The sequence below is a fragment of the Heloderma suspectum genome, chromosome 14, assembly GCF_057233095.1.
Source record: "Heloderma suspectum isolate Gila_16-S chromosome 14, 16-S_ref, whole genome shotgun sequence".
NCBI classification, from domain to species: domain Eukaryota; kingdom Metazoa; phylum Chordata; class Lepidosauria; order Squamata; family Helodermatidae; genus Heloderma; species Heloderma suspectum.
In genome coordinates, this window is record NC_139471.1 from 12,818,582 (window position 1) to 12,845,053 (window position 26,472).

At 46.8% G+C, this 26,472-nt stretch overlaps 1 protein-coding gene across 1 annotated transcript in view; it reads left to right on the forward strand.

Annotated features, from left to right (window-relative positions):
• The window catches only part of CACNA1B (calcium voltage-gated channel subunit alpha1 B), a 479,093-nt gene that overhangs the window by 198,876 nt on the left and 253,745 nt on the right, over positions 1 to 26,472 (forward strand). Inside the window, exon 7 of the mRNA XM_084821407.1 lies at positions 9,946 to 10,049. Within this exon, the coding sequence (XP_084677533.1) occupies positions 9,946 to 10,049 (104 nt within the window). The remainder of the gene's footprint in view (positions 1 to 9,945; positions 10,050 to 26,472) is intronic.

The window sequence follows — 26,472 nt, forward strand, 5'->3', positions numbered from 1 at the left end:
AAGGACTGTAGGACAGGAAGTAATGGGCTTAAGTTACAGGAAGGAAGATTTTGGGTGAATGTCAGGAAAAACTTGCTAACAGAGCTGTCAGAGAATGGAACCAACTGCCTATGGAGGTGGTGGGCTCTCCATCCCTGGAAGTATTCAAGCAGAGACTGGACAGGCATCAGTCAGGGATATTTTAAATTGGATTCCTGGACTGAGCAGGAGGTTGGACTTGATGGCCTAAATGGTCCCTTCAAACTCTATGATTCTAAGTGTGTGTGGAGCCCACTTTCTGGCAGATTCAAAATTGAACCACAAACCTGGTGGTCTTTATGGTGCCACTGCCATAGGACTCTTTGTTGTTTTTGCAATGTTAAGCTATTGACTTAACAGAGCTACTCCTCTGAAAGTTTTATTGATTGTTCACTAACTCTTCAGATCCTAGTTACTCTTTACAGACCTGCCTTCTGAAGAACATAAAATGACAAATATTTAAACAAGATGGGATGGGAAACTCCTAAGCATAGTGACTCTGAAGATCCTAGTGATTCTAAAAGGGATGAGGGATAATTCACCTATTGGAATAATTTACACATCATCACCCATGACAATACATGATATGGCAGCTTACAAGAAGTTAAAATTATAAGGAAAAAATCATAAAGATCCATCAAACACTAACCACTTAGACTGAAATCCAGTGGCCGGGCTTACTGCGCTTGAAGTAATTCAATGAATTAAGTAAATTAAGTATTAAGTAATCCACTGAAGTAAGTAATCCACTGAAGTAAGTAATCCACTGAAGTAAGTAATCCACTGAAATCCAATGGCCGGGCTTACTGCACTTGAAGTAATCCAATGAATTAAGTAAATTAAGTCTTAAGTAATCCAGTGAATTAAGTAATCCACTGAAGTAATCCACTGAAGTAAGTAATCCACTGAAATCCAATGGCCTGGCTTACTATGCTTGAAGTAAGTGAAGGAAGGCACATCAACATCTAAAACCTTCCCATAAGACCATTAACTCCAGAGTCTAAAATTACCTACTTGCAGCACTGCCTGAAGCAAATTGCTTTGCCCAGCTGCATGTCAGGGTCAGCCCTATCAAGTGCCAGCCCCTGAAGAAGGTGGACTGATGTTACAATGTTCCAAGATGATGAAAACCCAGCAAACTAGAGTAATGGCAAAGGGTGATGTGAACTAGGGTTGGCCCAAAGCAGACCACTGTAAAAAATACACTCCTCTTTTTAGCATTTTTTTTTTTTTTGGGAGGAAGAGTGGGAGTAGGCTACAATCAGGAACAGAAGTACTCCCCAATGCAAAATGCATCTCTCTTTTAAGGATTTTTTCCCCCAGGGAATGTGCTGTAAACATGGATGAAGGTCTTTGCCAATTGAGAGTAAGGGCAAAAAACGTTGTCCTTACTCTGAACTGGCTATGTAGTGTTGTGATGTCATCACACTTTCTGTGTGATCCTTGAATAAGATAAGGATTTTTTTCCTTGTATGAACTATGAAGGTAGTGGAAGGATGGGAGAATGGAGGGGTCTAGGAGAAGGGGAGAACTGGGCTGCCCGAGTGTTGAAGGACTCGAGAACAGCCAAGCAGCTCCATCCCTGGCATCTCCATATAGAGCAGGGAAAGATCTTAGTCTGGATCCCTGGATAACCTCTGCCAGTTGGTGCAGACAATAGCAAGCTTGATGGACTAGTGCTTCTGACTCTTGGTATGAGGCAGCTTCCTGTGCTGAAAGGGTGGAAGGCATGATGATGGGCAGGTGAAATGTAGGGGAAGAGATAAGAAAACAGAAGAAGGACCAGTGAGATGGACAGGAAATAATGCAGGATTCAGTGATGCCACCATCCTGATCATTGAAACCTTGATGCTCAACCCCTTAATTTCCCCCTAGACTTTCACCAGGCAGCAAATAGCCTGAAGGACCAATGACATAATAATATTAGTTATGATTAAAAAAAACAAACCCATTTCAAATTTTGTACTGTGGAGGTGGTCCACAAACACCCATGGCAACCAATCACTCATGGGCCAGTGAAATTGAGTATCATCCCCACCTTTGGGCCAAGCGTTCTTGTTGATAAACTCCTTGACCCAAGAATGCCTTCTCTCTTGACTTCAAAAAAGTTGACCTCAAATACAGCTGCCCTGGAAACCAAAGCCGCTGGACCACAGCAGAGTGTATGGCACAGAAGAGATTTGGCTCCTTCCTTCAGTATTGAAGTTGCCAAAGTATTAATAGTAGATGCCAGAAATTATTCTCTAGTAAAACTGTCACATTGTATGTAGCTCTCTGAAGGGCCTATTAAAAGCAAGAAAAACAGATGATTGCTCAAGCCAATTTAGGAAACAAAGATAATAAGGAGTGAATGCCGTAATTAAAGGCTTTGTACGCAACCTTGCCTCTTGGCCAAAAGGAGAAACAATTCTCAGGAAGAACACTTACAAAAGGAATAGCCCACACATCTATAATAACCACAGGCATTGGCCCAGCAGCTGCACATTTCCTGTGCCAAATGCTACATTTCCTTGCCATGGCTATCTTCTTTGGAGCTGGGCTGGGAGTTGTAGAATGATCTTTGAATGACTGTCCTACCCATGATGACACGTTGGGGACAGATAGCTCTGGAGCTTTTCCTGTTGCATTCAGAAGCACAGGATGCTTAATCGGCCCAGTGGTGAATTGCCTAAAAAAAGGTATTGTGGAGCTGGAAAAAGTGCAGAAGAGGGCAACTAAAATGATCCAGGGGCTGGAGCATCTCCCCTATGAGAGAAGGTTACAACAGCTAGGATTGTTAAGCTTGGAAAAAGGGGTGGGGCAAGGGGAGACATCATAGAGGTGTACAGAACTATGCCTGGTGTGAAGAATGTGGATAGGGAGAGATTTTTCTCCCTCTCTCATAATACTAGAGCCCAGTGAGGCCATCACATGAAGCTGAGTGGTGGGAGATTCAGGACAGGTCAAAGGAAGGAGTCAGGACTTCTTCACACAGCACATAGTCAAGCTATGGAATGCGCTACCACAAGAAGTGGTGATGGCCACCAATGTGGATGGCTTTAAAAGGGGGTTAGAGAAACTCCTGGAGAAAAAGGCTATCAATGGCTGCTAGTCCTGATGCCTCTATGCTACCTCCAGTCTCAGAGGCAGTATGCCTATGCACACCAGTTGCTGGGGAACATGGGTGGGAGGGCGCTGTTGCAGTCATGTCCTGCTTGTGAGTTTCCCGTGGGCAGCTGGTTGGCCACTGTGTGAACAGAATACTGGACTAGTTGGACCCATAGTCTGATCCAGCAGGGCTCTGCCTATGTTCATATGCCAACAAGAAGGGAGTTTAACCATAGCAACAATGGTTTGTATGAAGGAAGTCCCAGGTTCTAATTCTGGCATCTACAGATTAGGCTGTGAAAGACTCATGCCTCATACCCTGGAGAGCTGGTGCCAGTCAGTGAGGACACTCTTTAGCCAGATGGAGCAAGGGTCTGATGGTACAAGGCAGCTTCTGATGTTCCTCAGATGGACCAACCTTGGATAGCCTCAGAGGGCCCACCTGACAGAAGCTTTGCTCGCGGATGGTGGGTCTGGAGTTCTTGTGGGAAGCCATGCATTGCTGGGAATTCCTGTTCAATGCCATGGCTGTTGGCCTGTGGTGTCCCGTAGGGTTCCATCTAACCCCCCATGCCATTTTACATATACGTGTCATGAAACCACTGAGAGAGATTTTGGGGTTTGTTGCCACTAGTATGCTCATTACGGCCAACTCCCTTTCTCCTTTCCATCTAAATCCAAGGAAGCTGTTTTGGTTCTAAATCAGTGTCTGATGTCCATAATGGGGGTGAACTAATTGAAACTTAATTCAGACAGGACGGAGGTGATTTTGGTCAGATGAAAGGCAGATCAGGGAACAGGGACTGACCGTAGTGCAGTAGTAGAACACACGCTTTGCATGCAAAAGGTCCCAGGTTCGATCCCTGGCCTCTTCGGGTAGGGCAGGGAAAATTTCTGCCTGAAACCCCAGAGAGCTGCTTCCAGTCAGTGTCGACAATACTGGGCTAGATGGACCAGCGGTCTGAGTCAGCATAAGGCAGTTTCCTATGTTCCTAACCTGTGCTAGATGGGGTTACATTTCCCCTCATGACTCAGGCTTGCAGTTTGGGTGTACTTCTGGACTTTGCCTTGAACCTGGATGCCCAGGTTTCAGTGGTGGCCAGGAGTGGATTTGCATCAACTGCGTCCATTCCTAGAGTTGTTTGATCTGGCTTCGGTCACACATGCCTTAGTTACATCCCATTTGGACTACTGTAATGTGCTCTATGTGGGGCTGCCTTTGGAAACTGTTCAGAAGCTTCAGTTGGTCCAGACTGCTGTGGACAGACTGTTGACCGGGGCTGGTTACAGGGAGCATGTGACTCCCTTGTTACAGCAGCTTCACTGGCCACCTGTCTGTTTCTGGACACAATTCAAAAGTGCTGATTATGAGTGATAATCTGTCTTGGATTCCTGCATTGAGCAGGGGGGGTGGACTAGATGGTCTTGTAGGCCCCTTCCAACCCTGCTCTTCTATGATTCTATGAAGCTGGACAGCCTTCTGTCAGGGATGCTTTGACCTGGATTCCTGCATTGACCAGGGGGTTGGACTAGATGGTCTTGTAGGCCCCTTCCAACTCTACTATTCTATGATTCTATTATAAAGCCCCCTGTGGCTTGGGACCAGGCTACCTGAAAGCTTGCCTAGGTTTTAAGGTCTTCAGGAGAGGCCCTTTTTTCCCTACTGCCACCTCCAGAAGCACATTGTGAGACAGGGCCTTCTCAGTGGCTGTTTCTAGGCTGTGGACCTCCCTGCAGAGGGAGGCTAGGTTAGCTCCCACTCTGCTGTCTTTCCACTGACGTTTTTATTCAAGCAGGCCTTTGGGGTGCAAGCTGGTCTGTTAGGTTGGGTGCTGTTTTTGTTCTGTTCTTGTCATGTTTTTAATTATATTTTATTATTTTAATCAAGTTTGTATTTAATGTTTTAATAGTTCCTATGATTGTGAGCTGCCTTGAGTACCATTTTATTGGTAGAAAGGTGGGATATAAATCAAATAAACAAACAAACAAACAAATAGTATGAGGGTTATGTACACAGGTTAGATGTTCTAAGCCAGGAGTTGGCAGATAGTAGATCAGGATCTACTGGTAGATCCCTGAGTGTTTTGCAGTGGATCAGCAAGATTTTCTGATTCCCAACCATTTAGCAATAGCAGCAAACCTCCCCACCCCCCAAAAATAGCCTGCTGCAATGAAGAAAACTTTGGGGTAACTAGGAGAGGTTTTTTCCGTTGAAGGACTGTGAGCTCCAGTCAATCTGGTAGTCAAAACAAATTACTGGGTGCAGATTTCTTTGGTTCTAAGTGTACATCTTTTGCACTGGGCTTTGACTGGTGGATCTCAGGAACTCTAGTGAATAAACAAAGTAGATCCCACAAACCTTAAGTCTGTCCACTCCTGTCTGAAGCTAATTTGTGCAGTATCTCTGGATCCTCCTCAATACGTACAACTACTAAACCAAATGGCAGTAGATCCAGGATGGACAAAGTGAAGCGGGTATGATCTTTGGACAATGCGGAATTCATTTATGGAATTGCTTGCCATACAATGTGACAATGCCCACTGGCTTAAAGGGGACTAGACACATGCATGGAGAGCTGTAGAAATTGAATCTCCAGTTTCAGAAGCAGAGAGCTCCCTGTTTCTGGGGTGCAACAGTGGGAGAGAGTTGCTGCCTTCATGCCCTGCTCATGAACTTCCCAGACCCACCTGGTTGGCCACTGTGGGTAGCAGCATGCTGGACGATGTGGATGGCTTTGGTCCAATCCAGCAACGCTCGTCTTCCGCTTCTCTCCTCTTAACTGCTTCGAGGAAGGATGGTTGAATCTCTCTCAGCAGCCAAGTAATGGCTGCTCATTTGTTTACGCTACGTGCCTGGAAAGGACCCCAGTTACGGTGGTTACGGTGGTGCAGGGAGAACTTTGGATGCAGTTCTGCACCTGAGATTTTTGGATTTGTTTCAACTTGGATTGTGTCCCTTTGCTTATGTCAGGTCTGTGTGTGCATCCTGCGCTACGTGTGGGGATAAACTGAAATAAAGAGTAAAAAGCTTGGCTAATTAGCAGATGTGGCAAACAAACCTGTGAAGCTGCAAGATAAACCAAGCTGTGTTTTGAGGTGAGAGAAAGGGGAGAGGGAGAGTTTTCCCAGATGGGAAAGTGCCCCTTTTGGTTAAGATTACACTTTTAATTACTCCAGATCAGCCTAATGTGACCAGCGGTTAAACCAATTGCTTGTCTGTTGAAAAGCCAAACAGCCTGTGTTTATTCCCACCGCAGGTAGCCATCCCTAGCTTCTGAGATGCAAGTCTGAAGCCACAGAAATTACTGTTTGGTGCAAATTGATTATTTGACTGAACAGTGATTATTGCACTGTGATGTTTGGTCCACTGGCATTCTGCGGCGTAACTTCAACTGGCTCTGACGTAGGGGTATTCGAATAGGTCAAGCTCAGTTTTGCTCAGATTCTCATTTTCCAATGCTAAATTTGTACTATGCCAATTCTGCATCGGATTGCGATTTTTCTTTTAGTATGCATGAAAATTTGTAGCCATGTCTGTGCGCATTTTTTAAGAAATCTGCATTTTTTTTTACATTATCCCCCAAATGCATGAGTTTTTGTGCACACTTGAATAAAGCATTTGTCATGTACATGCCTTGAAATGTACGCACCCTAGAAGACTTTGGGAGCCTTCCATCTTTGTTGTGATGCATAATACTATCAAAGTGTTAAAAGTATTTCCATTTTCTATCTCTATTGTATCTGAGTAGCTCTGTGGTTTGGGATGTGTGGGGTGGGGGGTGATAAGCAGCATGAACAGTCATCCAAGCATTAAACCATTAAAGTGTTTTAACTGAAGCCATAAAAATTCATTTCACTTCTTGGCTTTGAGCCACTGATGAACAAGACAGGAGTGAGTGTAAGATGCCCTGTCTATCACCCTTGGATGATCATTTCAAGTGGGATGAGAGGGAAAGAGTTCACATGCATGTTTCTTCTCTAAAGCTCAAGAACAGCTGGTTGATTTCTGCACTTTACTGTGTTCCAGCCTTTCCCTTTTTGTACTTGACAAATCTCATTATTTCATTTGTCTGTGCTCTCCAGCACAGGCTATCTGTGTACCATACAGATGTGCTGCACAGATGTGTGGATTACAGGCTGTTAAATGTAAGGTGCCAGGGCATATGGACCATAGAAGTGTCAGTGGGACCCAGCTGCTCTACTGTCCACACCAGAGAGCTCGCCTGCTCAGTAAAGTACTGCAGCGCCCCTACTCCAGATGGCCAGAGGAGGTATTGCAGCTACCATTTCAGTAGGGTCAGGTAGCATAAAGGGATGCTAGGATCCCACCTGCTCCGAGTGACTATTGACTGACCTGGCTCCTCAGTTTGAGTACATAGTTGCTTGGGTATAGTTGCTCTCCGGTGGTCCCACTTAAGAACTTACTGCCTGGCTAATTCCTGGCTTGCCCAGTCAAATCTGTTTGCCTCCAAACTGTTGCTCTTGATATATACTGCTGCTCTTGATATCATATATATTGATAGTGAGCTCATTTTCTGCATGTGAAGGGCTATCCATGTACAAGTAGGAGGTATCAGCTGGTTTGGGAGAACTCCAAGCTTTGCAGAACAGAAGTATTTTTAGTTGGTGGGGTGGGGGTGGGGAAGACCCATAACCAGCTCAAGCAGAACGGATCATCCTCAGTTGCTATGGGAAGCTGACTGAAGGTTGTTGGGGGAAATGGAAAACTGGGGAGGGGTGGGGGAGGGGTGGAATGGAATATCCTGGCAAAAGGCATGTCTGGGTGGAATGCTGAACAGGAGTACTCCACACAGTGCAATATCTTGTTGCAGGTCCCACTTGTCCAAACAAAACCTTCCACTGTCCAGTCTGGGGCAGGGGGCGGGCAGGGTCTGCCGCGGGGCAATTCGGGCCACTTGGGGCCCTGCAGAGTCCTCCAGAGCCCTGCTGCGTCCGCTGGAGTTGGAGGAGTGGATCTCTGGCTTTCAAAAGAACGCGATACTAGGGATGTATGAAAGTCACTTACCTGAACTGAAATTTGATTCGCGATGGGGGGAGGCGCTCCGTCCCTCCCCCCGAAATTCTGGCTGGGGGGGAGGCGCCCCGTCGCTCCCCCCCAAAATTCTGGCTGGGGGGGAGGCACCCCGTCCCTCCCGCCGCAAATCCTGGCTGGCCGTGAACGCAAATGGTGGCGGCCATAGCCATAGCCGCCGCCGTTTGCATCCCTGCAGTCAGCCATGACAGGCTATGTAAATGTTTACGTAGCCTATCATGGCTGAGTAAAAAAAACAAAACAAAAAACCGCACGTACGCAAATGGCGGCGCCCATGGGTGCCACCATTTGCGTTCCATATTTTGGCACCTCTAGTCTACGTAAACATTTACGTAGACTACGGCGAAAATAAGGGGAATGCAAGTAGCGTAGCGTTTACGCTATTTGCATTCCCCTTATTTTCGCCGTAGTCTACATAAATGTTTACGTGGACTAGACATGCCAAAATAAGGAACGCAAATGGTGGCGCCCATGGGCGCCGCCATTTGCATACGCGCGTTTTTTTTTTTTACTCAGCCGTGATAGGCTATGTAAACATTTACGTAGCCTATCACGGTATTTTTTAAAAATCTAGCCGTGATAGGCTACGTAAATCTTTACGTAGCCTATCATGATTTTTTGGTTTTTTTGTTTTTTTTTTACTGGAAATGGCTGTGGTGGCAGCAGGTCGGAAGACCGGCCGCCGCCGCCGCCGCCGAACCACCGCTGGAGCCGCCGCCGCCAGGGACATTCACACAAGGTAAGTCCTGTCCCGGGGGGGGGGGGGCGGGGGCAGACCGGTTCGCCACCGATTTCGGGGGGCCGAATGCGCTGGCATTCAGCCTCCCCGAGATTCGTGGTGAAATTCTCTGACGTCCCTACACGATACGCTAATGGCGACTGCCATTAGCCTATCACGGGAAAATTACAGCCGAAAATTGAGTATTTTACGCCATTCGCAGGTGTAAAGCACTTACTTTTATCAAATTGCAGCTGTTTACGGCTGTATTTCGGTAAGAGAAAGTGCTTTACGGCTGCAAATGGCATACAATGTTCCATGTATGGCTGTAACTTTCCTGCGATCGGCTAATGGCAGCTGCCATTAAATGCGGCTGGTCTGCTGCATCCTCCAGAGATCAGATTCTTTGGAATCCGGCCTCATCTGAGTCTGTGGCAGATTTCTCCAGTATCCCTACTTACTGGTGATAATAAGTATATATGATAAAAAATCTATTGATAAAGGTTTTTTAAAAAATCTGTGTGGTTTAAAAGCATACATTTAAACATCTAAGCAATAAAAGAGAATACAATATTATTGTGCTGAAAAAACAGAACCATACCAAAAAATAACCAGTACCAAATGGACCAAACATGTTTCAACTCAGTGGTCTAGTACATTTAGGACATGGTCTAGTATACAAAAGGTATGCCAAAGAATGAACAAACATCTGTATGCAAATACATTGTATGAAACAGATTTCTCATAATTGCTAACATGAGACACTGCAGGAGTCACACCAAATTATAAGTCTTGCCAAACCTTCTCTAGTACATCTATCAGCCAAGGCATGTATGTGTTATAATGGCAAGTAAACTGTAAGTACGCTGCAATATCTTGTTGCAGGTCCCACCTGTACTATTGCACATTTGTATAATGCATGAAAAGTCCTAAAGCGTAACAACACAAACCTCCAGAAATAATGCATGGTTTCTTATATGGCGGATTTACGGGTTTAGAGTCTTGATTAATCTCTCTCTCTCTCTCTCTCTCTCTCTCTCTCTCTCTCATTCTTTCTCTGTATTTCCAGACTAATGATGCGGCAGGGAATATGTGGAACTGGCTTTACTTCATTCCACTAATCATCATTGGTTCTTTCTTCATGCTCAACCTGGTACTTGGTGTCTTGTCTGGGTAAGGACCCCGTTTCCTTTCTGTTATGAACAAGCTGGAAAAGAGTGCCTGTAGGATTCTGCTATTATAGCTCTATTGTTTATAAGATTAAAGTCCAGAGTTTCACCCGGTGCTCCAATAAGCAAATTCTCTACTGCTGCCCATGTTAACGTGAGGTCTCACATTCAACTTAGTTTAATTGATCTCATGCAATACTCTAGCACAGCCTACCCCAACCTGCCACAAGCAAGCATGGCCAAGATGATGGGAGTTGTAGTCCAACACAACTGGAGGATCCCAGGTTAGGAGAGGCTGCTCTAACACAAGATGAACAATACCTTTTTAAAAACATCTTTTCATGAGTGGAAATCTCCAGTGAATGGAATGACATGGTAAATTGTCTGCCTGGTGTGAATTCTGTAAATATCATGGATCATCTAAGTAGCTTTGTAGTTTGTGCTGGGGTGCAGTCAGTGGTCGTGGTCCATGTTGGTACCAATGATGCGGCGGGGGGGGATGTAGTTGTGAGGTCCTGGAAGCCAAATTTATATTGCTAGATAAATTGGTAGAAAGCATTATTTAAAACTAAAATTAATAAGCGCATAGAAGGACACGCCCTGCTGAAAAAGAGCAATACGAGTTCCGCAAAGGTAAGTCCTGTCTTACTAATCTTTTAGAATTCTTTGAGAGTATCAATAAACATGTAGGCAGGGTCATCCAGTGGACATTGTTTACTTGGACTTCCAAAAGGCCTTTCACAAAGCCCCTCACTCTTGAGCAAATGCAGCAGTCACGGAATAAGAGGACAGGTCCTCTTCTGGATCTGTAACTGTTTAAAGAACAGAAAGCAATGAGTGGGAATAAATGGTAAATTCTTCCAGTGGAGGGATGTAAACAGTGGAGTCTCACAGGGATCTGTATTGGGACCAGTGCTTTTCAACTTATTCATAAATGATCTGGAATTAGGAGTGAGCAGTGAAGTGGCCAAGTTTGCTGAATATTTAGGGTGGTTAAAACAAAAAGGGATCTCTCCAAACTGGATGAATGGACATCAGAGTGGCAAATGTAAGCAAGTGTAAAGTGATGCATGGGGGGTGGGGGAATCCCAACTTCACACATACACTGATGGGATTTGAGATAGTGGTGGTGACTGACGGAGGAAGAGATCTTGGGGTTGTGGTGAAAATGTTGGCCATATGACATGAGTGGTTCCTGGGAGATTCCATGTTGGGCATAATATGGAAAGGAATAAAACATAAAACTGCCAATATCATACTGTCCTCATACAAATTGATGGTGCAACTACACTTGGAATACTGTGTACAGTTCTAGTCACTGGAGCTAAAAAGAGATATTGTAGAGTTGGAAGAAGGGCAGAAAAGGGCAACTAAAACCATCAAGAGGCTGGAACAACTGTTTAGCTTGGAGAAAAGGCGAGCGAGGAGAGACATGACAGGTATACAAAAGTATGCACGGTGTGGAGAAAATGGAGAGGGAGATATTTTTCTTCCTCTCTCATAATACTAGAGCACAGGGTCATCCTATGAAGCTGGTCAGTGGGAGAGTCTGGACAGATCTTCACACAGCGCATAGTTAAGCTGTGGAATTCGCTACCACAAAATATAGTGATGACCAATGATTTCGATGGCTTTAAAAGGGAATTAGGCAGATTCATGGAGGATAAGGCCATCAATGGCTAATAGTCCTGATGGCTATATGCTACCTCCAGGACCAGAGGCAGTATGCCTATGTACACCAGTTGCTGGGGAACATGGGTGGGAGGTTGCTGTTGCACTCATGTCCTGCTTGTGGGTTTCCTGTGGGCAGCTGGTTGGCCACTGTGCGAACAGAATGTTGGACTAGATGAACCTTTGGTCTGATCCACCGTGTGTGGCTTTTCTTATGTTTTTAACAACATCAGTAGTAACAATTACTACTACTACTACTACTACTAGTACTAATCACCTAAAGATTGCAGCCCTAATTTTTCTGTTGATGACTGGCAATTGGCAGGATTGAGCTCTCGAGTTCCTTTTTCTCATCCCTTTGATTCTGATTAGAAATAATGCAACAAGTTCTGTTTATGCATGCAGGGCCGTTTCTCAATATGTTTCTTTCCTACGCCTGATGGCCTGAGGAGCTAAAGGGATTGTGCTGATGGTCATCCTCTACCCTTCAATGAGGTCTTGAGAGAAATGGTCCATCAAAGGTTTAGAAGCCATGAATTTCAATCAGGGGAGGATCTCTTTCTCCCTTGGCGATGAAGTGCGTCATGTTGGATCAAACCTCTTTGCATTGTGCTTCAGCAGGAGAAGGAATCATATGGCCCAGATTTGTCAGGGTCACAGTTAGGGATGGATGGAGTCATCAGTTTCACTTTCTCCTACATTCATTCTTTTTTTTAAATCTCAATTTCTTTCTCTCCCATGTATGACAACATTTGTGTATATCAGTAAGTTCTTAGAGAAAAAAAAGAACTGAATGAAATTCTCAACCACCTGCACCAGTCAAATTCAATAGACACAGCTATTCTCAGCATGGAGAGGACCATGTTGTCGTATCTGCCTGCCATGTAACTGTTAAAGATGACGAGGCTCTAAAAAAGAAAATAGAGGTGGTAGTCCTAATTCAGCACCACTAGGGATGGGCGAATTCCACCATGCTCACCTTGCACACCATTTGCTAGACTCCCACCACTTGCCTGACCCTTGCAGATGCACAGGCCAAGCCCCCAGACAATCCGTGGGCACCTGGCAAGAGCTCATGGCATCTCACTTGTCTGTGAGGCACCATTTTGCACAAATTCACAGGTAAGTTATTTACAGAAATCACAATGTTGTGCAAAATAGCAGCCATAAATCGTGCAATTTCTGCAAAATTGCAGGCATAACTGATCTAGTTAGACCATCTACGCCTACAATTTTGCATAAATTGCACTATTTACACAGCCACCATTTTGCGCAAAATGGCAATTTCCATAAATAGCTTACTTGTGATTTTGTGCAAAAGGGTGGCTTGCAGACAAGCAGGGAACCATGAGTTTGCCCTACTCAGTGCACGCCAAGTTGGGCAAGTGTGGGGATCCACGAGCTGCCATCTGGGGGTCCAAGCTTGCGAAAACTCACCGAGCTCATCCGCCAGACTAGATTCCTTCAACATCCCTAAGCACTCCAGACCTGGATGAATGGATGAATCTGTCAGTTTTGCTCTCTCCCATGTTCCAAATTTTAAAATTTCAGGTTCTTTCTATCCAGTTTATGGAGAAATTTTCATTGTGAATTTTCATGTTTTTATTTAAAAACACACACACTAATCTGAATGAAATTCATGCTCCTTTCTAGTCAGAGGGCTCTCGCAGTGACAACCTGCTTTCTTTTTTAACTGCATAAAGCCAGTGTGCAGCTGTTTCACAAGGCAGGCAAGGAGCAGCTGCAGGGCAGAAGCAGAGTCTCTGACTGTGATTGATTGAGACCGAGTCAGGTTCTTCTTCGGATAAATACCAGCTATTAGCAAGGTCTGGCATCTTTGCCAGCTGGGCCTCTCCAGCCCTACAGGCCCTCTCCTCTGCAAGTGCGGGCAGGAGGCTGCACAGACCTCTGGTGGGCTCCTATTGTCACGTTTCCCATGGCCCCCCTCTTTCCTGATGCGCTCTCACACACAAACAGAGAGGCTTCAGTCTCAGGCCTTTAATTTGTTATCAACAGGTTCGTTACAGATGCAAATCCTCAAAGACTCTCAGGCTACAAAGGAATGCCTCCAGGGGATTCAAATGGGAACACCGGCGTTGCCTGCAGTTTGAAGTGAGGCTTGCTGGCTAGACTAACTTAGGGAGGGATGTCCTGCCCTTTCAGTGATGCTTCCCTACATCGCCTCTCACACATCGCCAACCGTCTGAGCTCCGTCCCTGACATTTCCCGCTTAGGTCTGCTCCGCAGTCTAGCATCTCTTAGGTCACAGCCCCCACTCTCCTCCTCCTCCTCCTCCTCCTGCTGGCTTCTCACAGAAGGGGCAAGGGGAGGGGGGGCTTCAGGCCCAGCCACCTGGGAGTGAGTAACCTGAGAATCACGCCTACCCATATCTGAACTGGCTTGGGAAAAAGCACCCCCCAGTTCTGGCTGTTCTGAGCTGTTACCTAGGGATGTACGAAATGTACTTATCTTTCTGCGGATTATGTTCATGGTGGGGGGGAGGCGTTCCGTCCCTCCCCCCGGAATCCTCGACGGGGGGGGAGGCGCTCCGTTCCTCCCCCCCCCGGAATCCTCGATGGCCGGCTGTGCTCTGCGGCAGCTCCGCGGAGCAGCCGGCCAGGCCCAGGCCAGAGCCGTCCGCCGCCGGATTTCCGGCCGCAGAGGGCTCTGGGTAAAAAAAAAAAAAAAAATTGCGTCGCAAATATTTACATAGGCTAAAACGGTGAATCAAATAGGGACGCAAATAGCGCCCGCTACACTATTTGTGTTCCCCTTATTTTCGCCATCTTAGTCTATGTAAATATTTACGTAGACTAAGACACCAAAAATAAGGAACGCAAATGGTGGCGGCCATAGCTGCCGCCATTTGCGTACAGTTTTTTTTTTAACCCAGCCATGATAGGCTACATAAATCTTTACATAGCCTATCACGTCTTGAAAAAAAAACAAAAAACCCACAAGTCTGCAGATGGCAAAAAACAGTCGGAAGACCACTGGCATTCGGCCTCACCGAGATCTGTGGCGGAATTCTCTGCCATCCCTACTGCTATCTCCCTGCACTCAGAATCAATCCTGACACCGATGCCCAGCAGTGGGCTTGGACAAGCTGCTTGCAGAAGGTCAGATCAAGCTAGATATAGGGATGACGGAGAATTCTACCACAGATTTCAGTGAGGCCGAATGCACTGGCATTCGGCCCCCTGAAATCCGTGGCAGAATGGCCTCCCCCCCACCCCCCCGCGGATTCCCCCTCAGGACAAAGCTTACCTGGGGCAGATGTTCCGGCGATGTTCCCACTATGCTATTTGTGTTCCCCTTTTTTTTCGCTGTAATAGCCTACGTATATATTTATGTAGGATAAAATGGCGAAAAATAGGGAATGCAAATGGCAGCCGTCGTAGCTGCTGCCATTTGCATATAGGGATGGCAGAGAATTCCACCATGGATCTCGGTGAGGCCGAATGCCAATGCATTTGGCCCCCCAAAATCTGTGGCGGAACGGCCTGCGACCCTCCCAGGGCGGATCTTCCAGGCGGCGGTGGCTGCGGCTCCAGCGGCGGCAGTGGCAGCTGGTCTTCTGACTGGCTGCTGCCGCCGTCATTTGTCTTGTAAAAAACAACAACACAAAAAACGACGTGATAGGCTACGTAAATCTTTACGTAGCCTATCATAGCTGGGTTAAAAAAAAATACAAAACAAGACATGATCAGCTACGTAAATCTTTATGTAGCCTATCACATTGTGTTTTTTGTTTTTTTTTTTACTGGGTAAAACAAAAACAACCCCCCCCCCCGCGTACGCAAATGGCGGCGCCTTTTTTTTTTTCCTTATTTTTGCCCTCTTAATCTACATAAATATTTACATAGACTATGACGGCAAAAATAAAGGGGAACGCAAATAGTGCCCGCTAGGCTATTTGCGTTCCCCTTTATTTTCGCCATCATAGTCTACGTAAATATTTACGTAGATTAAGAGGGCAAAAATAAGGAATGCAAATGGCGGTGGCCATAGCCGCCGCCATTTGTGTACGAGGTTTTTTGTTTGTTTGTTTTTTACCGAGAGCCCTCCGCGGCTGGAAATCCAGCTGCGGACGGCTCTGGCCTGGCTGGGCCTGGCCCGCTGCTCCGCGGAGCTGCCGCGGAGCACAGCTGGCCGCGGAGGATTCCGGGGGGGAGGAATGGAGCGCCTCTCCCCTGGCGAGGATTCCGGGGGGAGGGACGGAACGCCTCCCCCCCCCATCAACATAATCCGCAAAAGGTAAGTCACTTTCGTACATCCCTATTTGCGTATGCTGTTTTTTGTTTTTTTGGGTTTTTTTGCCTGCCGTGATAGGCTACGTAAATACTTAAGTAGCCTATCATGGCAGCCTGGCTGGAGTTTGTGTCCGCAGCAGCCAGTCCGCGGCTAACACTCCGGCGGTGGACAGCCCTGGCCGGCTGCTCTGTGGAGCCAGCTGGGCAGGATTCTGGGGGGGGAGGACCAGATTGCCTCCCCTCCCATCAAGGATTCTGGGGGGAGGGACGGAGCACTTCCCCCCCATGAATCACATCCGTGAAAAGGTAAGTGACTTTCATACATCCCTAGATAGCTCTGGCTCTCCTGTAGGGTTTTCCAGAAGAACTGGCGAGTAGTACAGACAGAGAAGGGATGCTTCTGAACTTTTCCCAATCCGAATTTTTTCCCATTCTTGTTTCTAAGCTGGACCTGATGCATAAGGAGTCTGTGGGGCCATTCAGACAACATGCTAACCCATGCTCAGTGGATTTATATGCATAAATTTTGGGAAAGTAAAAAAAAATAATAATCTGGAAGTCCACGGGCTCTGCAGTAGATTCCGCAGTCGGATTCTTAGAAATCCGAGCTCATTTTAGGCAGTCTCGAATTTCTCCAGCATCCCTAACAACGTTGCTGCTCTTTATAGGCTTCCAAACTGCCCGATTCCTCACCTCCCTTGTTGTGTTCTCTTTTTGCCAGCCACATTTCTTCTCCTATATCTAGCCTTTCAGCAGCTGCCTTTCTGCTAGAGAAGAAACCCATTCCTCCACTCCCTGGCTCCTCTGAACTGATATGAATAATGCAGCTGCCACAGAGTGTATTTTTCTTGGAGCAAAGGGACTTTTGTGTGAGAAGCCAGAGGTCAACCTATTTAAGATGGTGGGGCCAACAGCAGCCTGCTGACCTCCGTGATGGCCCGTGGCCCAGAAGGGGAGCTCTGTTTCCTCATGGCAGTCTCCGTACCTACTGTGTCAGTCTCCACTCCCTGAGACACAACATACATGCCTCTTTAATCATCCAGCCTCAGAGAGAACTCCAAGGATCATGGCCTCATTTTTGTTTTAAGTGATGTTTGCCTACACGACACACAACCAGCCACAAGCCAAACAAGCTTGAAATCAAAGGTGTTTATTTACTTAGGCTGAATCTACACATAGCAGTTATACTGTTATCATACTGTTACCATAGCTACTGGTACACGTGACAACAATGGGCACCAACAGTTATGATAACAGTATAACTGCTGTGTGTAGATTCAGCCCTATTTATTACATTTCTATACCACCCAATAGCCAAAGCTCTCTGGGCGGTTCACAACAATTAAACCCACAAGGTACAGCATGAAACAATATTTACGTAGGCTAGAATGGCAGGAAAAAAAAGGAACGTAAATAGCGCCCACTACGCTATTTGCGTTCCCCTTTTTTTGCCATAATAGCCTACGTAAATATTTACGTAGGCTAGAACGGCGAAAAATAGGGAACGCAAATGGTGGCCACCGTAGCCGCTGCCATTTGCGTACCCTGGTTTTTTTTGGGGGGGGGTTAGCCGTGATAGGCTACATAAATACTTATGTAGCCTATCACAGCTGCAAGGATGACAATGGTGGCCTCAGAAGCCTGGCCGCGGCTTGTCAGGATACCAGTTGCTGGAGCCGCCGCCGGAGCCGCCACCGCCGGAACTGCCGCCGCCACCAAATCCGCTGCATCCGCCCTGGGTAAGTTCCATCCTGGGGGGATTCCACGGGGGGGGGCAGGAGGCTGTTCCTCCACGGATTCTGGGGGGCCAGATTCTAAAGAATCCGGCCTCACTGGAATCCGTGGCGGAATTCTCTGCCATCCCTAGAACAGTCTCAGTTTTTTTCCACGCTGGGGCACCACCTTTTTTCCTTCTTCTGATACTTTGCCTCACATGCACACTTGGTTGCCTTCCCCGTGAAAGTACTCTGTCCGAGCATCTCCGTTAAGGGTGAGCAACTTGTGTGGCACCCCAGATGTTCTTGGGCTGCACAATTCCCATTGGTTATGCTGGCTCGGGCTGATCAGTGGTGTAGTGGAGGCAGGGCTCGCAGGGCTGCAGCCCCGCCATTTTTTCATTCGCAGGGACTCTAATGTCATCTGCCACCCCCCTCAGAATTCCCTGTTCCCTCTGAGCTTAGCTGCGATTCCCACTGTAGCTGTAGGGGAATGAATTTTCCAAGCAACAATATATTGTTCCATGTCGGAATGCAAAGTCTTTGGGATGACTTGGTCTGGAACAGGCAATTAAGACCTCTTCGCTGCACCAAAGACGTGCTCCTGGTGGAGATGAAAACTCTTAGAACTGGTTTGTGGATATGGATCAACACAGCTACGTGAAATTTTTGGACTGCAGTGGAGACTGTCACAATGAGCTCTGCATTTCCAAATTTACCACTACACCATTGTGTGTGTGTGTGTGTGTGTGTGTGTGTAGTTCAATCCAGCTGGGTGTGTGGATGTTTCTCTTGGAGGGGGAGTGGGGAGATATAATGGAGTGTAGGGAAGGCTAATGGGTAATGCTGGGGTGCTAAGGGAGTGTGCAGGGGGGCTGTTTAAATGAGAAGGAATCTCTGTGAGGGCTGAGCTGAGAGGGTGAAGCTTCCACAGAGTATCATATTTTGAAAACCTAAAATGTTTGTGTTTGAGTGAGTGAGTGAGTGGGTGAGTGGGTGGGTGGGTGAGTGGGTGGGTGGGTGAAAAAGGTTTTAACACCCCTGCGTTTTTTCTCAGACATCCAACTGAAATACCCTGCCTTACTCTCAGCTGCATTGTTTTTGGATCCCAGCTGAAAGCTGTATATCTTACAAGGCTGTATAATCTCAGAAGGGGGCATGGCTGGGAGGGGGCATGGCTGTGACTGTCATGAAGGGACCCGGCACTTCTGAATTTGCCACTACGCTATTGGGGCTGATGGGAGTTGCAGTCCAGCAACATCTGGAGGGCCAGAGGTTGCCCCTCTTCCTTCCCCCTCCCAGTCATATTTCTTGCCCTGTCTTTTCCCAAGCTGCTTCGCAAAGAGAACACGGATGCATTGGGTAAAAGTCACCGCTCAGGTTACTTTTTTGTTTCAGCAAAACAGCTGGAAATGGCAAAGCAGCTGCTGCTTTTGCAGAAGTCCCAGGGGGGATGGCCTGTTAGAGAGGAGTTACTGTGCTCAGGGAAGGCGAGAGAAAGAGCTCTGAAACCTGAGAATAAATACTTCCCCCCCGCCCCGCCCCGAGCAAGGATCTGCTTTTTGCAAACACTCAGGCTGAAACGAAGCATGAAGAACATTAACTCTGGCCAATTCCTAGGAGAAATTTGAGCCACGAGGGGCTTTGAAAATATTCATGCTAATCAGCATTTGCCTGGGGAGGGTGCCAGCCTGGTGCCAGAATGGCTTAGCGATCCTGCCTGTGTCCCAGAAAACCACGTTCATCTTCAGTCACCTGCGGCAAAGGCTAGGATGTGTAATGCGCAAAAAGGGACACGGGGGAACAAAACCAGAACTTAGTGGTAGACCACCTGCTTTGCATGCAGGAAGTCCCTGGTTCAGTCGCAGGTATCTCCTGTTAAAAGGATCCGGTAGCAGAGGATGGGAAAGACCTCTGCTTGAGAGCCTGGAGGGCTGCTGCCTGTCAGAGCAGACATTACCAGCTTAGATGGCCAAATAGTCTGACATGGTATAAGGCAGCTATGGCGTTCCTGCCTATTCCCAGTGAGAATTCCCCTTCTCTAAGGCCTTTCTCACCCAACCAGGAAACACCTTCCCCACACACAGGCATGCTGCCACCAGGACCTTTAAGGCTCAGGTCCACTCCTTTACTCTATCCTCTGTTGCAAGAACATACAAACTTTTATTTTCTAATGTGTTGTTTCCTTTATTACATTTCCCTTATGTAGCCAATAGCAGAAGTCGTAGGATTTTTTATAAACAAAGAAACTTCTATTATTTACAGCATGAAGTTATTCAACAGCACATGAATAGCTTTTAATGGTATGAATGCACATTCTCTCATACACAATATTCCAGATCACTCTCTCAGTTAATCACATCACAATCACCTTCTCTCTCTCAGTTCTAAAATCCGATCACATCTGTTTCCTATCTCTGTCTTATCCCTATCTCTTTTACAAACCCTATCTGACTCACACCACACAGCTCACAGTTTATATAGCATACACACTTCGCCCCCCCTTCTCATTCACTCAGCCAATCATCACACATATGCAAATCCACCATTCTTCCTGTCACTCACCCCATTCTCACATTAGAGATACTCACCATAAACATAGACTTAAAGAGGAACACATTACTATACTTACAGATTGATTTTATATATATATATATATATATATATATATATATATATATATATATATATTCATGACATTCTTCCTCTGCTGGGGAGTTTCTAATTGCTGGCTGTGCCCTCTCATTACCTACAGGCAAACAAAGCGTTCTATAACCTTACCTTGGGTTATATAGTCTCTTTCTCTACTCAGTGGTTTGCACACTCCTCCATCTGTGCCATGGAACCCCTGGGCATTGCAGAAGATTCTGGAACACATCTGCAGAACCAGCTGTAGCCCAAATGGCACCCTGTTCCATTAGTTCAGCATTTGTAGCCCATTTCATGACTTGGAGGCATTGCAGAAGATTCTGAAACACGTCTGCAGAACCAGACGTAGCCCAAATGGCACCCCCTTCCATTAGTTCAGCATTTGTAGCCCATTTCATGACTTGGAGGCATTGCAGAAGATTCTGAAACACGTCTGCAGAACCAGACGTAGCCCAAATGGCACCCCCTTCCATTAGTTCAGCATTTGTAGCTCATTTCATGACTTGGAGGCATTGCAGAAGTTTCTGAAACACGTCTGCAGAACCAGCCATAGCCCAAATGGCACCCCCTTCCATTAGTTCAGCATTTGTAGCCCATTTCATGGCTTGGAGGCGTTGCAGAAGATTCTGAAACACGTCTGCAGAACCAGCCGTAGCCCAAAGGGCACCCCCTTCCATTAGTTCAGCATTTGTAGCCCATTTCATGACTTGGAGGCAACATTTGCAGGCATGTTCTAAAAGGATAAGTTTGCACTCATGGATCTGATCACAGTCCCTCACATGCACACCATTGGTTGAATGAGTACTAATGTAATAAATTTTCCCATTGACAAACACACATTTTAAGGCCACACTGACCATGCATGCTAGTGCTGGGCTAAGGATGGACAAAAGTCCCTTACCTGGTCCCGCAGCTTTTTTCGGGGGGGGGGAGGTGCTCCGTTTCTCCCCCTGAAATTCTTGGCAGGTGGGGAGGCGCCCCGCCCCTCCCCGCTGAAATTCTGGCTGGGGGGGAGGCGCCCCATCCCTCCCCACCGAAATTCTGGCTGGGGGGGAGCACCCCGAAATTCTCCGCCATCCCTAGATATGAGGGAGACTGTTGCCTGTTGCATACCACCCTTTTGCTGTTCCATTAATGCAAGCAAGTAAACAAACCCGGAAGTTTTCCATTAACTGTAGTCTGTCTTCCATTTTATATAAACTGGGAGACTATGGTTAACAGATTTGGAACAAGCCAGGATATTAAATCATGGTTCAAAGTTAGCTTAATATCTTGGCTAGTTCCAACGCTTTTAACCATAGTTTCTCAGTTTAAATGAAGAGAGAAGCGAAAGAGCTGCATGCATGGACAAGGTATGGTGGTCCGATATCTCCCTTCGTATTGTTTGTTTCAGCTGTTGGGTGGACAGTTAAGTAGATGGCCCATGGCAGGCACCCGCCAGCCACATCACTTTCCTCCAAATCCAACCAGAGTGCACAGTGTGGTTTGGCTGTGCCAAGTTTTTGCAGGTTTCGATTTTTGCAATGGACACCGTTCTTTCCTATGAAATCGGATGTTGTATTGCAGAATCAGGGAAACAATGTGCAGCTTTGGTATTCTCGTGCTAGTTTCGTGGCTATGGAGACCCCCCCAACCAAGCCAGAAGAGGACACACCTTTTCGGGCTCACTTGGATAGTCTGGGCTCCAAGACTATCACCAGATAGGACTGGGAAATGCTCCTGATTGAAGACCTGTGGAGCTACTGCTACTAAGTCTAGGTGAGGAGTTGGAAACTTGGTGCCTTTCTTGGTGCCTGTCAAGTTGCCCTACGCCTCCCACTTCAAACACCAACAACATTTTCTTGCCAGCAGCTGGGATTACTGTGAAATAGGTTTCTGTTGGTGCCGAGAACTGTGGCTTCAAAGGTGTTGTTTAGTGTGTTGGGGCCCAGACCCCACCTTGGGCTTGGACTCAGTCTTCATGGCAGGTTAAGAACATCAGAAGAACCATGCTGGATCAGACCAAGGGTCCATCCAGTCCCGGATTCTGTTCACACAGTGGCCAACCAGCTGCCCATGGGAAACCCACAAGCAGGACATGAGTGCAACAGCACCCTCCTGGCCATGTTCCCCAGCAACTGGCGTAGATATGCACACTGCCTCTGGTACTGGAGGTAGCCTAGAGCCATCAGGACTAGTAGCCACTGATAGCCTTCTCCAGGAACTTGTCTAACCCTCTTTAAAAGCCATCCAAATTGGTGGTCATCACTACATACCATGGAAGTGAATTCCATAGTTTCACTCTGCCCTGTGTGAAGAAGTCCTTCCTTTGATCTCTCCTGAATCTCCCACCAATCAGCTTCATGGGATGACCCCTTTGGGTTCTATTATTTTGAGAGAGGGAGAAAAATGTCTCCCTATCCACTTTCTCCATACCAGGCATAATTTTGTACACCTCAGTCATGTCTCCCCTTACCTTTTTTCCAAACTAGTTAATCCCAGCTGTTTGAACCTTCCCTCATAGGGGAGTTGCTCCAGCTGCTTGATCATTTCAGTTACTCGTTACTTGTCTTTTGCCATGCTTCCCATGGCAGCCATTTTGTGGTGGTGCCCAAGACAGTGTCTCAAATTGTGAAATGTGCCCATGGCCCCAAAAGTTTGCCTACCTCTTGGTCTAGGCAATACTCAGCTAGATAGGCTGATGGGCTGACTGCGTGCTATATTCCTGTGTTCTAACATTTCTCTTTATTTTTTTAGAGTGGGTGCAGAACTCGGGCAAAAAAGCAGAGGTGGTGTTTGTCCTATGTGGAAATGAAATCCAAGGTGCATGAAAGGTTGTTACTTGGCTCTACTTATGGGCATGGATTCCACTTGCTTCTGGTATTACAAGACTCTGCTTTAAAGCTCAGGTTCTCTGGCTACAAGCTCCATCTGTGTTATACCTCTTCCCTTTCTTCTCTGGGCCCTGCTGAGATAGCCAGCTCTGCAACCCCACCTGTGGCTCAAAGCCCTTTGCAGATTCATCTAGACTACTCCCTGCTTTATTTCACCCCCTTTTTCTCAGCCAGCTTTCTCTTAGTGCCGTCAAGAGATGCTGGGTCTTTAACGTCTTGCTATGAAGTAAAACTATGTCTCCATTCTCAGGCACCATTCTACATCCAGCAATAATAGGTTCCAAATTTAGCTTCTTGCAAAATCCATCCATCTCTCTTGGCCTACTTTAGTGTCCCCACCTGGAGGATTCATTTCAGCCCAACATCTGCTTAATTTGCCAGTTCTGAAGGAGATAGCGAGAGCGCTCTTCAGCAAACAGGGCTTGTCAAATATATGCCACTGGCAGGGACTGCTTGTAGTTTCTTTGTTAGGAACCAGTTTGCAGATCGAGCAGATCGAGTAACCTTTTTTCTAGGGAAGGAGATCTTACACACACACACACACACACACACACGAACTGCAACAAAAAGTTGCCGTGTATCCTCATTACTCCAGGAGTACCAGCCATTTCCTCCTTCAGGATACTCCATTCCACCCCACCTGACCCTTCCGCAGTTTTCCATTTTTGTTTTCCAACTGACACACTACATTCTATGGCTACGGAGCATGTCTCCTTGAGTTTTATGTGTCTGGAGTCTGGGTTGCCCCCATCTGTTTTTTTTTTTATGCTTTTTTTCTTCTTCTACTTCTCCAAATCTCAGGGTGTTCTCAAGAATATTGATCCCTCCGTCTTGTTTCTCAGTGGCTTTGTTTTAGCTCTAATGCTGTTGGCACCGGAGTTCACTATTAGAGGGAGTGCTATGGCTGCCAGTTCTGATTTAATCTTTCTCCAACCATTTGGCTCTGAAAAAAAGCACACTTTGGCCTTGTCTGTTTGCCTGACCACCTGCCTTCTTGTCTGGACCTGCCTCTCTGTTCTCAACTACCAGTCCTTGGATTATAACTTTGTCTATAGGTATTGGCTCTGGCTTGTAACTCCAAGGATGGGGCAATTCAGTGATATGGGGCAATGCAGGCACATTACTTCATGTGTCTGCTTTTCTGGATTGATTTAGAGCTGGGTCCAGTTCTCTAGAGAGGCCAGGCTAACACAAAATGAACGTGTTTTGACCCACACTCCCCTGGAGCCCTCCTAACTAACCCCTTCCCTTTGCAAAATTTGCCTTGGTGAGAGGGGCATCAAGAGTGAGTACTCTAGATAGATGTTAGATGATGCCATAAACATGTACAACCAATATCCAGGAATGGCCAGGAACGGTGGGAGGTTCCATGATTTCCAGACATTTTTGGATGTTGCTCTGAGTTTGCATAGCAGCACCTAGGAATGAGAGGAACTACATTTCCTATGATTCACAGCATCTGTGGCCCCTGCTACTCATGCTTCTGGCACTGCCCACAGATTCCTGGGAGCCATGGGAGCTATATTTTCCATGGCTCCCATCAATAGGGAGGGGCCATAGTTCAGTGGTAGAGCACCTGCTTTGCATGCAGAATGTCCCGCGTTCAATCCCCAGCAGTTCCAGATAGGACTTCTGCCCGAAACCCTGGAGAGCAGCTGCCAGTCAGTGTCAAGAATACTGGGCTAGCTGGACCAGCGGTCTAACTCAGCATAAGGCAGCTTCCCATGTTCCTAATACTTCTGTGCATGCTTGTGGTGGTGTCTAAGGCCTGACGAAGGCCCTACTGAGGTACCTGCCAGAAGCTGTCTCCACCACAGTCACAAGCACGTAAGTCAGGGAAAGAGGGATTGGTGTCAGGGAGGATGATCTGCATGGGGCCTGATCTGCATTGGATCCAGTTTCTCCAAAGTGGAGGATGTTCAGTAACATAACCTGGGTCCTCTGAATAATTTCCAGTGCAGACTTGGCGGCCTCCGCTCGTTATCCCGCTTATCCCTTTGATGCTTGATCATGCAATGCCTAGCCTTGACCGTGCAATCTGGTTCTACCTTCTATCATGTGTCTGACAGCCATTTGCCTACATCTCAACAATCTCACTAGCTGCAATCTCTCCAGAAGGATTGCAACCCCTGGACTGTGTGCCAGCTTTACAGATTCTGGTTGAACAGAACTGCAACACCATACAAGAACCTCTCAGTGGTCCCGGCAGCATTCTCACAGCAAGATTGGGAATTACCTTGAGATTGATTCAAGAAAAATTGCAGGTGGAGCACCAGGTATAACTGTGCAATCACGCCTTGCCACCACCACCTCTTGGAGATCCAGGGACAGTGTAGGATCAAGGTGCACACTCCAGCTATGGACCTCATCCTTCAGGGGGAGTGCAACTCCTTCCAGAACAGTTGGAATCCCAATCCCCAAGTCAGACATTTTGAATTAATATCCAAAGAGGTGTGCAGTGGTGGGAACTCTTAGGCCTAGCTAATAGTGCAATGAGTTTCCTCTGGGCCTCTGACACCAGCTTTAGCTCTTGAGGGGTGCCCTCCAGAGTCACAACTGCTCAAGTCCAATGACTGTAGAAGTGTGACCAATTTGGCACCTAAAGGGGTCCTTTCCTTGCCCCGAGTCCCACGGACCTAGCTGGCAAGGCATGGGATCCTTTTCACATTGAAGGTGCCTCCAAGTGCCCACTGGCGACACAACAAACTGAACCAAAAGTTGAAGGGGACGCTTCCAATCTCCTCCTCCAAGCTGCGCTGGAGGAAGAGGGGAGTGGATGGAGGCAGCACATGAGTCTCCTCCTCCTGAGGAGGCTCATCTACGTCTTGCTATACCCTAGATTATGTACAGATTGTGTCAAACCCATTCCATCTGTGTTTTGCAGATCGTCAGGCGCCCATTGAGGGAATCTGATTTTTTTATAGTTTCCGAATTTGCACAAATTCACACGTGCGAAAATGCACAAATGCCCCCAAATGTGCAAATCCCTCCCCCCCATGCATATTTTCATGCTTTAACCTACGGGGGGAATGCACGTGTTTGGCTGGCTTTTTGCGTATTTTTCTATGATGAAATTTGTGCACAATTCCTGAAGGTTAGAAAAATGGTACACAAGACTGCAGATTCTGCCTGACAGGGGAAAAAGTGGGTCTACTCTGGAATCCATTGGTTGGATTCATAGAAGTCCAAACTCTTTTGGTTCCGTTGCAGATTTCTCTGACCCTTGATGTCCAAATGTAGCCTCTGTGTTCATTCATGGGGTCACT